Source organism: Apteryx mantelli, chromosome 1 (assembly GCF_036417845.1).
Source record: "Apteryx mantelli isolate bAptMan1 chromosome 1, bAptMan1.hap1, whole genome shotgun sequence".
Taxonomy (NCBI): domain Eukaryota; kingdom Metazoa; phylum Chordata; class Aves; order Apterygiformes; family Apterygidae; genus Apteryx; species Apteryx mantelli.
The window spans coordinates 171,296,252-171,312,193 of NC_089978.1; the positions used below are offsets into that span (position 1 = coordinate 171,296,252).

General features: G+C 38.1%; 1 protein-coding gene across 8 annotated transcripts in view; it reads right to left on the minus strand.

Moving 5' to 3' along the window:
* VEZT (vezatin, adherens junctions transmembrane protein) overlaps window positions 1-15,942 on the minus strand; it is a 70,884-nt gene that overhangs the window by 35,115 nt on the left and 19,827 nt on the right. For 7 of the 8 annotated variants that reach the window (XM_067312309.1, XM_067312272.1, XM_067312266.1 and 4 more), the window contains exons 2-4: window positions 13,951-14,085; window positions 5,732-5,821; window positions 2,780-2,955 (exon numbers count right to left, since the gene is read on the minus strand). In XM_067312309.1, the coding sequence (XP_067168410.1) occupies window positions 2,780-2,955; window positions 5,732-5,821; window positions 13,951-14,085 (401 nt within the window). The remainder of the gene's footprint in view (window positions 1-2,779; window positions 2,956-5,731; window positions 5,822-13,950; window positions 14,086-15,942) is intronic. The other variant, XM_067312287.1, reaches the window with a different exon arrangement.

Consider the following 15,942-nt stretch of genomic DNA (forward strand, 5'->3'; position numbering starts at 1 on the left):
TAAGCTTTACAAGAGTTAACTCTTCACTGCTACTCATAGGTTTCAGTAAAGGTCCAGGGTTAAAACATTCCAGAGATGGAATTAACTTTAAGAAGGACAGACAGAGTCTTAGGAGAAAAATGCTATAAACAAGATCTTCTCTAGGCAAGAGAGAACTGTTCATTTGTATGGCATTCATATCTTTCTATAACTTCCTTGGTACATTTGAAAAAAATCATAAAAATAAAGGACCGGAAGGGATTTAACAGATCAGTTGGTCTATTTTCAGCTTTGAGACAGATTCCAGTTAATCTAGACCATCACTGACAAACTGAAGAAGAAAATGAAGATTCCATATCCCACTTAGTTAGCTATTCCAGTGCTTAACTGTCCTTACTGTGCAGAAGATTTCCCCCAACTCCAACGTAAATCATTGGCAAATTAAGCCAATTATTTTTCCTCATATCCTTCCTTTTCGCCACAGCACGGACAATGACGGATCACCACCCTCTTATTAATTACCTTCTGCACATCATAAGACAGTTCTGTCCCTTCCTTAGCCTTTTGGCTGAACAATCCTAGCTCCCTCAAACTTTCCCAAAAGACTACAATTTCTAAATGCCTTATTCTTGTTGCTCTGCTTGGCCTCTCTGTAAACTACCCAAGCCTCTCAGTGTGTGGCATCCAAAAACAGTTGCTCTAGTCTGGCACAAGACTTAGGGAAGCAGACAGAATAGTATAATGCTGTGTTTTGCATATAACAAGGATTCCAGGATGAGATCTGCCATTTTCGGAATAATTTCCTGACTTAATCAATTTATACTCTACTATAATGGGCAGATCCTTTTCTGAAGTAGTACTGTCTACCCAATTATTCCCCACTTTGTGTTTGTTAATTTAATTCTTCCTTCTGAAGTACAGCACTACACGCTTGCCTTCATTGACTTTCCTATCGATTTCAAGATAGCTCTCCAGTTTGTCATGATCCTTCCGAACTCCTACCCTGTCTGCTAAAAGACTTGCAAACTTGGTGTCATCGGTAAACTGAGTGATATTCACAAATTTTGTAAGCGTACTTTGCTACCCAAGCAGTTAATAAAACAATGAATAGTGCTAGGACCAGGACAAACCAAACCACTGAAGAAATCTGATTGAAATGCTCTCCTATTTGACAGTAAGCATCAATAATGACACTTTATATCTTAAATCATTTTTAACCTGTTTTGGCTTTATAATAATTCCATCTATTTACCTAGCACCGGACTGTGTTAGGAGATATCACACCTATTGATTCCTGCCTGTTCCTGAGCAAGTCACTCCGTCAGACCACCCATCACCCTTCTTACTTCTCAAATACAGGAAGCAGTTGTTTAGACAGTGGTGCAGCAAAATCCTTCAGCATTTTAGGGTGAATTTCACTAGCCTCTGCTAACTTAAATGTGTCTTATTTAAATGTTTAGTCTGTTCTGGTATTTTATACCTGTGAAAATTAATTGCCCCATTCACAATTAACATGTCTTATAAAGGCCACAGCAAAGAAGAGGCTGAATATTTAAATATTTGAACCACTGTTATTTACTCTTCTTCTTCACATAGTATTATGAACACTAGTCCTCATATTCCTATGCAATCGCTTTCATACAAATTCCTGTGCAGAGAAGAAAAAAGTCTAATAAGCTCTGCTCAGTGACATTAAGAGGACACAGAGACAGCAAGACTGATACCTGAAAATTCTGCCTCTCTTCTTCTTTATTAAAGGTGCTAGGTTGTTAGTGCTACCTTAGCAAAGTCCATTTGATTATTTTAGCAGTCTCTTAGTTATATAAATAAAGTATTTTAAAAAGAGTGATTTGAGATAGGTGGCAGTTTCTTAGTTAAATGGACAGGCAAATAACAGGACAGGTTTCTCCCCATTACTCAGAATCAAATCAAAAATGGCTGCTTCCCAAAATAACTTCCTTTATTTTTATACCTTCAGACCTCCTCCTGTATTCCAGAGCAAGAAAAGCAAAATCTCTTCTCTTTTTCACATTGCATCAGTTAAACTCTTCTGTACCAATATTTACATTTCCTACCAACCTTTCTATTCTAGTGTTCCAATCCTGAGACAATAATTCAGACATAGGTGTGATTAACTGTTAGGAGATCCGTAGATAAATCTTGCAACAAAAGCACAGATGGTAAACCCCTTTTATGCTACTATATATACTATTATACTACATCATATACTATTAGAGTATGTATGAGAGTGTGTGTGTGTAGGATATGTAGGTACTCAAATCACACACACACTTGTCACTAACATCACACAAATACATTAAAATGGAGTGTGGAAGACAATCACTACCCAGGAGGGGATTAAACTGAGACCGCCATTTACTCAGAGAACTAAAAGAAGATCACTTAGCAAATTATTAAACAATGTTAACTAATTTAGTACAAATTCAGTCAGGCACTTTTCAACTCAGCAATGGAATATCCACTTCCAAATCACCACTGTATAGCTTCTGAAATTAAATCAGCCATGTTACTTTTTCCAGACAGCATGTAATAGGGTTTGTAAGTATCTATTTATGCTCATGTAGCTACCTCAGATTAAAACCTACTCTTTCAATACAATGTCCAAGGAAAAAAAACATATTTCTCCAAAATTTAGGACTAATGGACTAAAATGAAATCAAGACTCAGAGACTTTAGACAAAAAAAACCCAGTTACTTTCTTGTTGCATTTTATACCAAGAACACAATAATTTTTCTTGCTTCTCAGTGAATATAGTCATACGCATTTTATGTACAATACCAAATATTAGGAGTTGCTAGGGAGCGTAGTGTTGGAAGCTGTCCATTTTCCTGTTGCTTGCACTGCCCTGCAGACAGGATACTGGGGTCAAGCAACTCAATCAGTTCCACATCCTCCTGCAGCAGAACTTCCTGCTGCAGGATGGTACGGAGCGTGTCAAATCGAAATCCAACATCCTTAACACAAATGGACAAGAGAAAAACAGGCATTGGTAGAGAATATGCACGTTCTTAAAATTAAGTTATTAGAGCAAAGAAAACACCCAGACCTTCTATGCTTCACTGACAACTGTCTCTTGCAGAAGATTCCAGGGGTATTTCAGTTACACCACAACCAGCTACCTCATTTTTTTCTAAACATGCTTAACTTTAAAAACTGCTGTACTGCCTACCAGTCCAGTCTTGCAAGGTGCATCGCACTGACCCTGTGATCTGACCTAGATAACATCAGCATCTGGAAACATGCTACAAATTATGCCAAGCTATCTGCACAGGCATCAGAGAGGTACTGTATCTATTAGAAGATCTGTAATAAAACTACAATCATGTTTTCTTTTTAGCATTTGTCATTAGCAAACTAAAAAAAAAAAAAAAAGAGGGAAAGAGAGATATTACAAATTAGTCAACAAAAAGTCAGCTGCAGACTATTCAATAACAGTGGGGTCAATAAGCCGGACTCAAGTTCCCCACAAGGCAGTGAAGTTCTCTCCTGCACGATTCTGTGACCTTTCCCAAGGGAACTTGATTCCAAACATGAAATACCATGGGACCCTGGAGACCTCACACTTGCAAACTCAAGACAAACTTCAGGGAGTTACTCATGGATTCGATGTCGTCATAGGCATTTGCTATTTTTTCCCTATAGCTACAGCTTTTCAAGACAAATACACAGCTCCTGAACACAAACATATTAGAGAAGACCTCTGAAATTTTAATTTGCATACTGCGCCAAACTGTAATTAGAAATCACTTCAAGTTAAGAATATCGTAACACAAAACCCAACAAACACTGAACATGTGCATCTTTGTGTCTAGCTAGGTTATGGGAGGGAAAGGAGAATGTTTCTATAAAATGGCTCCCTCTGATAGAAGCTGTTAACAGAAGTTTGAAATTTCACAGTACAAAATCCTTTTAGTTCTGTCATTGACAGAATAAGATTACTTATAAAAGAGTAAGCTAGCTAGTCCAAAATCTAATTCCATACATTCATGTCACTCTAGATAACTTGCATTCCATATTTACTGAAAAAGATTTGTTTCAGAACTGTGTTCAAGAGGAAACTCAGCCCTCCTCCAACATATCCTGTGTCACTTCAGTACACTACTGTAGCGTGTAGCAGGAGAAACATGTTTTCCATACTCTTTGTTTGTCTCATCCTCTCAAGAAAGTAAGGCTAAAAAAGCTGAGAAGATGATACCTTTGGTTAAAAGGGGAAGAGGGAGCAAGAAAAAAAGACAACCAAAGTTCAGTACTGAGGAGATTCAGAGGAGATTTTGTCCTCTTAAGATAAGGGTGAAGGATTAGCAATTAGACTTGGCAGATCTCTTGGAGAAATGGAAACCCCTAATGTCTCATGTTGTTCGACTTTTTTTTTTTTTTGAAGCTACACTGGAACACATCATTCTTATATTACAGTAGAAAAAGGCCAAACTTCTAGCTCTTTAGATTCTTGGACACTCTGACTAACATGACATATCTAAATGAAAATGATACACAAAACATGTTTTGTCCCTGCTTTGTATATCTGGGCTAGCCAGATGCTGTCTCCAAGAGAAGCAAATACGGACTCTAGTTTCTCTGCATTTATGTATGTGCACCATGTATCAAATTTTGCAAAGACTCACAAAGCTTGAGGCCCACAGGGAAATCCTTCAGTGAAAGAGCATCCTGATTTGGAATTGGACCATCTATGTACGATCTGACATAGTCTAAGATAAAGGTGTACCTGCATGCTTTTACACTGTAACTATTGCAAACAAGACTAGGAACCAGAAGCAGTTGGGTGCAAGTTTAGGAGAACTCAGACTAGCCTAGGCTAGAGTCTGAATTGGCTAGAAAGTGGGTCTGTAGAGAACAGGCGTAAAGGCAGCATAAAACTATTTTTAACTACCTGGGGTAGAACTATCACCCTTTGTGTCTACCCCACACAGACAGACTTGAGCCCTAAAGGTTCCTGTAGGTTCTAGGAGTAGGAGAACAAAACTTCTGGCAAAGCAGGTGGACATCCAAATCTAGTTCTGAACTGCTGTGAGAGTGTGGATAGGTAATACAGAGAACTGTTCTTGCCTCTCCCGATAGTCAAATCGCAATGACATTATCTGCTGTTAATGCATAACTGTTCTGAAGCATTATAATGGAGATGTCTTAGTTGGGTTTTCACTAATGCTTTTCCCAAATGCAAAAGCACTGTGGAGAGCCATGCAGAAACACATATGCCAGGTTGGGTTATGGGGTAGAACAGCTACAAAAGCACGGCGCTCTGCCTGAGCTAACAAGCTGAAATAGATGGTGAAGCAATATTCAGATGAAGCTCTAGAGCCTTCTGTCTTGAGCTGTGTCTGCAAGGTACTGGAAGGACTGCAACATATGGCCTTAATGGCTCAGGGTCTCTGCACTGCCTTCCACTGCATGGTGTGGTTACAGTGCATATTAACTCTTTTCAGCTTTCAAGAATTTCTTTAATTTCTCACAATCTCTTCCACATTTTGAACATCTTTAAGCTGGCTACTGATATTTTTCCCTTTTTCTGTGACCAATTTGCCTGGCACAGTTTTCCAAAATCTACAGTACCTCTGAAAACCAAGTCAATTATGTTATCTGAAAAATAAGTAAACCTCTTAGAACCCAAACCAGCAAATATGGACCAAGGAAGTGCTCTGAGGATGAGGTACAGAGCAGAGGAAGGTTTGTGGATTATAAAAGGAAATTTAAAAAAAAAAACAAAACACTTACCAGTCGGTGAAGTATGTCATCGTTTTTCTTATACTGTGGAAAAGGAAACCAACTTCTAAAGAACTCAGCTAGTTTTGACAGGATGCCTTGCTGAAGGGAACAAAAATTACTCTGATTAAAAAAGAAAGAAAATAAATAAATAAAAACTAAACAATTCCTTTATTTATTCATTTGCTTCTCTTGTTAACTCAAAGACACAAGTACCTGTAAGGAAGTTTCACTTACTCTATCTGGCCTAACTTCAGAGTATGCTAAGGCAACATCTGCTTCTGGTCAATTTGCCTGTACATGACAATGTGAAATAAAACTTTCATTAACCCCACCTATTCAAAGTGTAATCGACTGTTAAGCTGCACAGTTAAATACAGTTAGGATTAGTCTGATCTCAGGTTGGCAACTGCTGTACAAACATGAAAGATTCTTTCTTGCCTTGAGGATAAAAAAAGCAGTGAAGTTAAATGGCTGACAGAGACCAAAGAGAAGCAAAAGACCAGGTGAGGAACCATCTCTCCCTTTAAGACTGCCACAGCTTGAGGTAAGACTCTGGAGGACTAGCCAACAGAGGCAGGGAAGAGTGATCACAAGAACAGAAATTGCCCCCAAAACACCCTGTCACATAAGCATTTGCTATGAGGTACTTTCCTCTCCATGCTGTTTCTAATGTAACCTAAAACCAGACTTTCATTTGAGCTGTACACGTAACTTTGAAAATTACTAATTAAGAGGGACTCTCTCTGTAATCACACATTTTACTCAAGTACCTTCCTAAAATACAATGCATGAAAGATGATAATTAAATGCATGCATGATGTTGCTTCACACTGCAGCCATTTAGTGATAAAACCCAAAAATTTTGACACACACTGTATATCTACTTTTCTCAGACCGAGCTAACAGGAAGTATTTTTCAGAATATTTACTTACATGTATTTCATGAATTCTGAGGCCCTATCTCTTAATCTTCAAACTGCCCACAGGCAATACAACTGATTGAAATGCATACCAAACAACTGAATTGCGCAACACTTAGGTTTTCTGGCATATTGTTTCAAAAAACAGATTACAATAATTTAACTTATAAGGGTGTCTGCATTAAATAAACTTCTTCCTTTTTTCTCTTTTTTTAAGAAAGAGAAGTATTAAAAATGAAAGCTACCACATATAGCTGTAGAGTCACTCTTCCCCAGAGGAAGTGACAACAAGGTTTTGAACTCTGCAATGCCAGGTACAAACCTTTTCCAATATAAGCTACAGAAATGCTTCCAGGGCAGCTGTGTGGGAAGAACAATATAGAGTTCTTCATCAGGGCTCCAGCTATGAGCTTGGATATAGAAGAACGAGACCGAGCATCAGAATTATTGAGCTCTGTGCTTAGCCCTGTGATTAGTGTCACAGCAGGGACTGGAGGTAGAACAGTCCAAACCACCTGTTTGACGTCCCTTTGGACAGCAGTATGACAGAAGTTTGATGCAGCAAGCCAGGGCAGAATGGCTTTGAATAACATGAGAAACTGGCATCCTAAAGCTTTTTTGCTTCGCAGAACAATTTTTGAAATAACCCGTTTAGGTAATCTAACTCAAGTTTTTCTTTGCATGTGCCTCATCTTTTTATGTACAGTTAGAATTACACACCTATGCCAAAAGGAAGTATTTTTAGGTTAGTGGAGAGACAAACCAATACTACAGGTTTCATAATGATAGTTCTTCTGGACATGCAGCTATCATCACAGCTTATTAAGAGGAGCTATCCCAGCAATCAACACTTCTTAGACTGTGGAATAAACCCAAGGGAGGATTTGAAATGTGTTAGAGAACATACTTTCAAGAGAAGTCCTGGACAAGGTATCACTAAACTAGAAGGCTTGTTCAAGTACTAATTTCTATCATTACTATTAGTAAGGATAGGAAGAAGACGGAGTGCTGCTAAAAGCAGGATTCTCCCCCATTGTGTGAACAAAGATTTTGATGTTGCTCAGAGGCACTGGTGTAAGTCTGAAGAGGAAGAAAAGAGCATCACAAACTGCAGCACTAGATTATCTTCCAAGGCAGAGTTTCCTGTAAAGTGGTGCAAAATAAAACAAAATGTTCCCATTACAATTTGTAGAAAAATTGATATGAAATAAACAAAGGTCCGTGCCCTACATTTGAGTGACAAACGGACACTTCATTCAGAAGTACTTTTCCTAGTATTTTGGAAGTGGATTTCAGAAATGGAGCCTAACATTTTCAATTGCTTAGCCATCTGAAGTTCTTAGGTTTTTCTCACAAGCATTTAAATCTATACCACACATGGTTTTAAACTGCTACCAGCTAATTAAATAAGCCCATTGGAACTACTGAAAAAAAAAACAAAAACAGACAGACAGATTAATGTGCTATGCAAGTAATCTTTTGGTTTATATTTCACGTTTTGGTTTAAAAATAAAAATCTGAGCTTGCATAAACACTCAACAGGCATGCCAGAGCTTGAAAACACAAAGCAACAAAGCAAGACAACCCACTGTCTTGGGCTGTGACCCAGTAGAGTCCAGTAACACATTGAATTATTCAGCTACTTGGAAGAGTGTCTCACAGCCTGTGTTCCCATTGGGAGTGTTACTGACAAGTAAAACAACTTTCATCACTGCACAAGTCAGGTCATGTTGCTGATGCTTCTGGAGTATTCATTTTACGACTTTAGAACACAGGTCAGGCAAATAAGCTCTCTGTAAACTGAATAATAAAGGCATACACCTCCTAATATTTAAAAAAAAATAGCATAAGTGCCTATAGCTCAGGACCTGCACATTTTAAGTATATTCATTTGAATCTAAAATAAAATACTTATGAACATTTCTCTTTTGTACAGGATGAACTTGAAATGGCAAACTAGCAGATATCTAAAATATCATCATGTGCATGGCACCTTTCAACTCTGTGCACTTCAGAAACAAGACAATATTAAATAGCTCCCAGCATTAAGTGGGTGGGAGCCCTAGACGAAGGCAAAGAAATGGTCCCTCTGCCTCTCCACACCAGGTCACCCGCACAACTACTGAGGGATAACCCCAACAGCAACCCTCAGTAGCTGCCTGCAGCACCAGCCCTGATCTAGTGATTAAATATTATCACATCTAAGGTGGGATAAGGTGCGACACTATAATCAATCAAAACTTTCAGATATGCACAGCAGTGTAGGAAAATGAGTGAAAAAAGGAAAAATGTAAATGGAAAGAAATAAACGCCTTAACGATTAAGCAGAATTACTCAATTAGGTTTTAATTCCAGAAAACAGGCCTAGGAACTCTTGCAAACAGTGCTTCTGAACATCAAGTGATCGTAAGATCAGAAGTTAAGCTGCAACATTCTCCAAAGATTGGTAGAGCCATGAACACTGTACCTATAATTACCACGCTCGATCATAGCTCTATATTGCCTCAGAAAGAAGGGTGGCATTTCATCAGCCTTCAGAACACAATCTTGAAGCACTTTTACAGTTTTTCATCTCAATGTCCATTAAGAGCATGCTCTGATTACAAAAAAACCCTGCTAAAGGTGTGCTTGAAGCTCAGTATATGCCTGTATCTTTCACTAAACCTGAACCATACACTCTGCTTGGCAGGATAGCAGGACACAGCAGCAAAGTTTGTATCAGTCACTAGGATCCAGAATTGTTTTCCCAGTCCTTGAAGTCCAAACAAGATCCTTGCCTTGCCAAAGTCTTACTACATCTCACAAGATTATATCTGAACAGAGTTCCTCCTTGATTGAATACAAGAGGAGAAAACAATTGCAGCTCTTTTTAAGAGACACAGGAATACTACACATTTTCTAATATGAGTTTTCTACTACCAGTCAGCTGACAGCCTGGGGGGGGGAGGGGAACCCTTATCTCTTTAGGAACACATTTGTCTCTTTTTCCAGTCAGAAAGATTCCTGCATCCAGCGGGACAGACACACAGTAGGAGGAAAAAAAAATGAATAGAATACTCTCACTAGAGAGCTAATCGCCTTCTGAAGAAAAGAATATCATTTTGGATGCCAGTGTTTGGGATCTCGTAGAAAATTTGGAGTGGTAAATGGACCATGATAAGCTGAGAAAGCCAAAACTTCCATTGTATCTGCTGCTGGTCTTAATTGCATTTAACAGTAAAATATCTTAAGTGTTTAAGGCATTTGTAAATTTACTCTTCAGAACATAAAGAAAATAATACATACATACTAGGCATGACTCAGCATGGAATATTCTTCTACTCCTTGTGATTATGTTATTTGCATTACACTAAACCTCAGCCAACATCATATTATATTAGACATGTGGGTAGGTACATACTCAGAACTCAGAAACCATCTGTCTCCCAGACATTTTATAATTTCTGTAGATTAGGCCAGCAAAAGGTGAGAGAAGGGAAGTGATAATGGTCTCAATTAAAAATGAGGAAATGATTGGATGGGAAATTAAATGTCTTGCCTCTACGTCATACAGAAGTTGCAACAGAGCCTCAGATTCTCCTTAATCCAATCTACTACAAAGGTATGGCCAGCTGCCTCTCCCTCATTTCCTTTCCTTTTGAGGCACTCTACCAAAATGGGACACAGAAACAGAAATCAAAGGACAAAACCAGACTTTCTGACATTAGAACACAAAAGAAAAGTTTTAATGTTCCCAAACTAATACTAGAACAAAGATGGAAGAATCTATGACATTTTTCAGCTCCAAATTACACAGAGGTTTCCTTTTTTCCTACGTATTCTTGTCTAGACTGAGGTGAGACAGCATGAATGTCATCCTACTATTTGTAAGAAATGGACAACCCATTTTCACACACCCTCTGCCTTCAAGTTACATGGAAAATCAGGATGAATTACTTGTACAGCTGACACAAAACCAGAGGTCTTGCTCCCAACACAATGAAATTAAGAGTAAAATGCTTGAGGGGAAGGGAGGGAAAAAAGTACTTGAGGCTTTTAAAAGCAGTATATCTTAATTCTTTTAAGGTTCTTAAGTCCATAGCACTTTTGTATTAAATTCCATGGAAATTATATACATGTTACACAGCATCATACTGTTTTACTGACTTCCACAAAAGTGAATATGCAAAATAAAGCAATAGGGCTAAAAAGCTAAAGTCCATGCATTTCTTCACAATAATGAAGAGACAATCAGCCAATCAAATACGTCACCTTGCTTTTCAATTAACAGTGGTTTAATTAAAGTCTCCCTGCACTAAGCCAAAATAGGTATCTTCAATGCAAATGTATCACAAACCTGCCAATAGCTTGAACGGGGAAATATAATTTCAGCTGGTTTCTTGAGGGTTGTGGTGAGCGCCATTTGACAATTCTGTTAAGTAAAGGTAGTGGACCTAATATTTTCATAAATCCTTTTCAAGTTATTTGAACTTAAAGTATAATAAATCCTAAATTACATTCGGCCTTGCCTTGTGACCCCAACAGAAGCCAGCAGTTATTACTACTAATGTAACAGCTACTCGCATCAACAGTAACTAGAAATCAATTTATGTACTAAATTAAAAAAAAAAATCTTACATGAGAGAAACCAGCTGATGAAGCATAGAAACCCTGCAAGAATCACGTCTTTTCCTCCCAGAGTTAATCTGTTTCTTGGCCTCACAAACCCTGCAGCATATGAGACTGGAGTTCTGTATGAAGCTCCTGGGATATTCTTTCTACATGACTGCTGAACTTTTTGAAAAATTGTAATTCTGCAAGAGCAGGGCTGAATACAGAACATACCATTATAAAATTCAGGAATTCTTATTACAGTGTGGTTATTTTTTAAACAGCAGCACCACAGATTCTGTCTATTCCATGGGTGATATTCACTTAGTGATAGTCACAGGCCTGCTCAATTTACATGCACCCTGTCTGTATCTTATCTACATGGTCAGCTTTGAGAGGAAATCAGGGCATGAAGGCAAGGACGGAGATATGTTACACTTCCACGGGACTGTAAGTTCCAGCAATTGTGGGTCAGGGCTGTGAAGCAAAGTGCCCAATGCACCTGCCCCATCAGATGAGCACAAACAAACTATGACTGATCTATCCATGCAGAAATACTCCAACAGGACCAAAGACCACCACAAAACATTTCACATTTTATTACCCTGTCTTTTCAAATGTGGTAATGAATGTGTGAGGAAGCTCATATAGTCTAAACAGAGAGTGGCTAAAATGGACAGCACTATATGAAAATGTGACATACTAACACTTCTCAGAATACTGCTGGATGAATAAGACTCATACGACAACTTCTAAATTTCCACTTCAAAGACTGTGTACATCAGTCCTTGTATGTATACCATACTACTAAAAAAATTTCAAGAACCACACATTCTTCTCCCAGATCAGAGAAAAAAAATAAGACTGATATTCTCCACATCAATTCATACACTTCCAAATTCTGCCCCACCTAAGACCCTACACAGAATAGAACAGACTGCCTTGAATACCAGAACAGACTATTGTCTTCAAGGACAAGACATCCCTGAGAAAAAATCTGTATGATTTAAAACAAGGGAGGAGCAAGAGGGACACACATAAAACTGAATTTTTTTTGGTCAAAATAAAGCCTATTGTGACTATTAGCCACTAAAGCCTGTGACTATTCCAAGACTAATTCCTTGAAACCTCTTGAGGACAAAGTATATTGGGTATACATCAAGATGGCACTATTTAAGTAAAGATCCTAATAGAAGTAGACATCAGTCAGCTCACCCCACTTGCCATATGATCCCCCACCCACCGCATCCAGAGAGTCTTCCTGCTGGAGAACTCAATGGCCATTCATACCATTTCACCTAATTTGGGGAAGAAATAGGATGCTTTCCACAGTTCGCTGCCAGCTAATTGGGAGAGTAGGAGGTAGTGGAACAGGAGCAGGGAAGCAGCAGCGGTTATAAATGAGAGGAAGGGGGTGGTGAAACACTGGTTTGAAAGTGGCAGAAGAGGTATAAAGCAGGAATGAACGTAAGGAAAACTGAGCTCTAGAAGAAGGTTAAAAGCCACAGTGGGCAAGAATCAGATGACCTAAGGTGCACAAAGATGGAAGCTGCAGCAGGTGGTGGGAAGAAAGAAATGATAATTTTTCAGAGGCAACAAGTCAATCCATGAACGCTTGTTTTAGGTTCTTACCTGTGAGGTTCTGGGCCCCCCCCCACAGCCTGCAGTGGCCTGGACAGAGAAGTCTGCATGAAAGCCTCTTTTTCCTTCCTGGCTTAGCACATAGCTGGAGCATGTCCACTGAAAACAGAACTCTCCACTGTGGAAGAGAAAGAGGTAGGCAGAAAATAACTGCTCTTTGCATGCTCCATCTAGGTGCTAAGGAGAAGACAGATTGACTACTGAATTTTCAATATATTTGTCATTTTTAGGATCAGCAAAGAGATTCCTGCATCAGCTAGCTCAGAAGAAGAATTTCCTGGCCCACACTGCAGCTCCTCATGTGAGTCACACGGCCTATACACTGTTAATAGCAGTAAATTACCATTTATTTTTAATAAGGAAAACAAAAAATGTGTAGTTCAAAGTACATGTTAAATAGGCAAACTAATGCTGTAAGAACTCCTTTTTTTTTTTTTTTTTAGAATTTCTTAAACTCCAGGCTCTTAATTCTCAAGCATAATTTTAATACTAAAATATCAAAAGAAAAATCCACAAGCCTATATTTAAAAAGAAAGAGAAATAGTCTGAGCTAATCAGTTGATGATGCTCATCAGCCGCTACTGTTATAACATTTCCATAACCTAAGCACAGTTCTACTATCTCATTCTACTATCTCAGTCAGATGGGTCATTTATTTATACTTCCTAGAAATCCTCTTTCTTAAAATGTTTTGTCACAAAGTAAGTGGTATTTAGCAACTGAATGCCTGAGAAGGGCTGGGAACTATAAATATTTTGTTCCACAAAATTACAGGTTTTTTTCACAGAATGCCATGCTAAGATGACAGCATCCAGTAAATAATATTATTTTCCACCCCTTACAAATTCAATATCAAAACCTCTTGCTGTTGGAGCTTACATAAATGCAAAGAAATATTTCAGACTATACTGGCAGACCATGTTTCCAAATACATTAACAGACAAGATATGGCAACCGCTATTGTTAACTTTTTGTATAGTAACACTTTAATCTTTATCCTCTCTGATTTTTCCTGTTTGTGAAATGATGCAGTTATCTTTTGAGAAGATAAATGCATGGCAGTGGGACAACGCTCACTTTCTGGGCAGCATGAGCAGTCCATTCCTGTTGGCCTCCCTTTGCTGCACATTGCTCTGCCTTCTGTGACACAGCTGAACATACTTCAAAATCGGTGTGTCCCAAATCCTGCAGATACTGGTAGAGTGGGGAATTCTGAAAGAGAGTTAAAAAAGAAAATGAAAAAAAACAAAGGTGAAGGACATTCCCTATTCCCCAGAAAGCACAACTATGACTACAGCATGCAGAACCACAGTCAAACTACACAATCACCAGTGAAGTATCCGATAGCAAGAAAACAACACAGTAACAGCAAAGAAGCCAAACTTTTGCTTTAAGTATGTCTCCTCAGTTTCCTCCTGACGATAACAAAACATGGTGCAACGAGCCAATTTAGAAGACAACATGATGGGAAATAAGCATGCCGCCAGTTAACTTTTCCTACAGTAGTATTTTCTCTAGGTGACCTGATGGAACTGGTTCTTTAGCTTATAACTTACATGTATTCAATAAATAAACTATGTATTTGGTACCAGTTTCTAAAAGTTTACAAACACCTGAACAGTTTGTACTTTTTCTACTGAAACAAACCTCAAAACTAGAGCACTTTCAAATTTGAATAAACAAAGCCTCAGTGTAACCCGATTATGTACCTACAGTGTTTTACAGAAATGAAAAAACAAATTAGGAAATGGCTACTGCTGTCTCTGAGGTTGGTGTTAGCATTTCTGGCAACAGAGTATCACAATTATTTAAAAACTACTTTTTTAAGCTGTTGGCAAAGCTACTACTTTATGAAAAGTCCTTTATTAAAACTTATTAGAGAAAGCATGGAATTGTGATCACAAGGGAGTGGGTTTTTACATTTTTAGATATTTACCTATTTAAACGTTCAAATTTTCTTGTTTCATCTATATCAGGTATTTAAGATTTACTTAACCGTTATTAATTTGTTTACATTCACATACATGGCAACACCATGGAAAGGATATTTTTGGTGTCTCTAGTTCTGCTCAGGGGACCTGTGGAGACTTCTCTTTTAAGAAAACCTCTCAGCAACCAGTCTTAAATAGTGTAGGTAGTTAGGGATTCATTTTTACCTCTAAAAAACTTTTTCAATAACCCACATTACAGTATACAAACACCAATGAACTGTATAGGAAGAACAGAGCACAACATTTTGGGAAATGCAACATACCATCAAGTGAGATAACAAAAATACTGTAAGTAAAAACTAAAACCTTTCCAGTAAAAAGTGCACAGTTGTAGAAGTTAGACCTCACAAGCAGAGGTCTGCAGAAACAATCACCATTGGTGCATCAACTAGGAACTGTTATGTTAACTATCAGAAACTGCTGCTGGTGCAAGCTGCAAAAAACAAGATATAGCTACCATGATTGCATAAGAACATGGCCAAATCTTAAATGACTTCCTGCCAGCTAATAAAACTTTGAAGCAATCGTTGATTCTAGCTGAACAAATTAAATCTTTACTGGTAGGGTGTTTTTTTTTACCCCATCTCCAAAGTGCTATTTTAATCACTCGTACCTATTTAAAGCAAACAAATGCATACTTTTGTGTGCTGTCGACTTACTCAAAACAGACTCAGCGTCCACTCATTACCTGAAACTCAAACATTCATATCAACTCAGAGCTCTGTGCAGGTACAGATGATCCTCCTCACCCACAATGAAAATGATTTTGCAAAACACTAGGATAGGTTAATGACTCATTTCCTTGTGGGAATTTTTCCAGTGTGACAGCTCAATCCTATCTTTTTTTTTTTTCCTCTTCCAAGTTCCCTTCTTCTATAGTTAGGTACTTTTTCCAGTGCATATAACTCTCACGAAACAATATGCTGTTCTGGACTGGTATGTTTTTCTACAAGAAGAACATTCCACTTGACCAGGATTACTTAATTAACATGGAAAAGAAAACATAATGGACTAGAATACAATACTTCTTTTATTTAAGGCAATGTCAAATTACCTTAATAACTTCAGCAAAAAAACT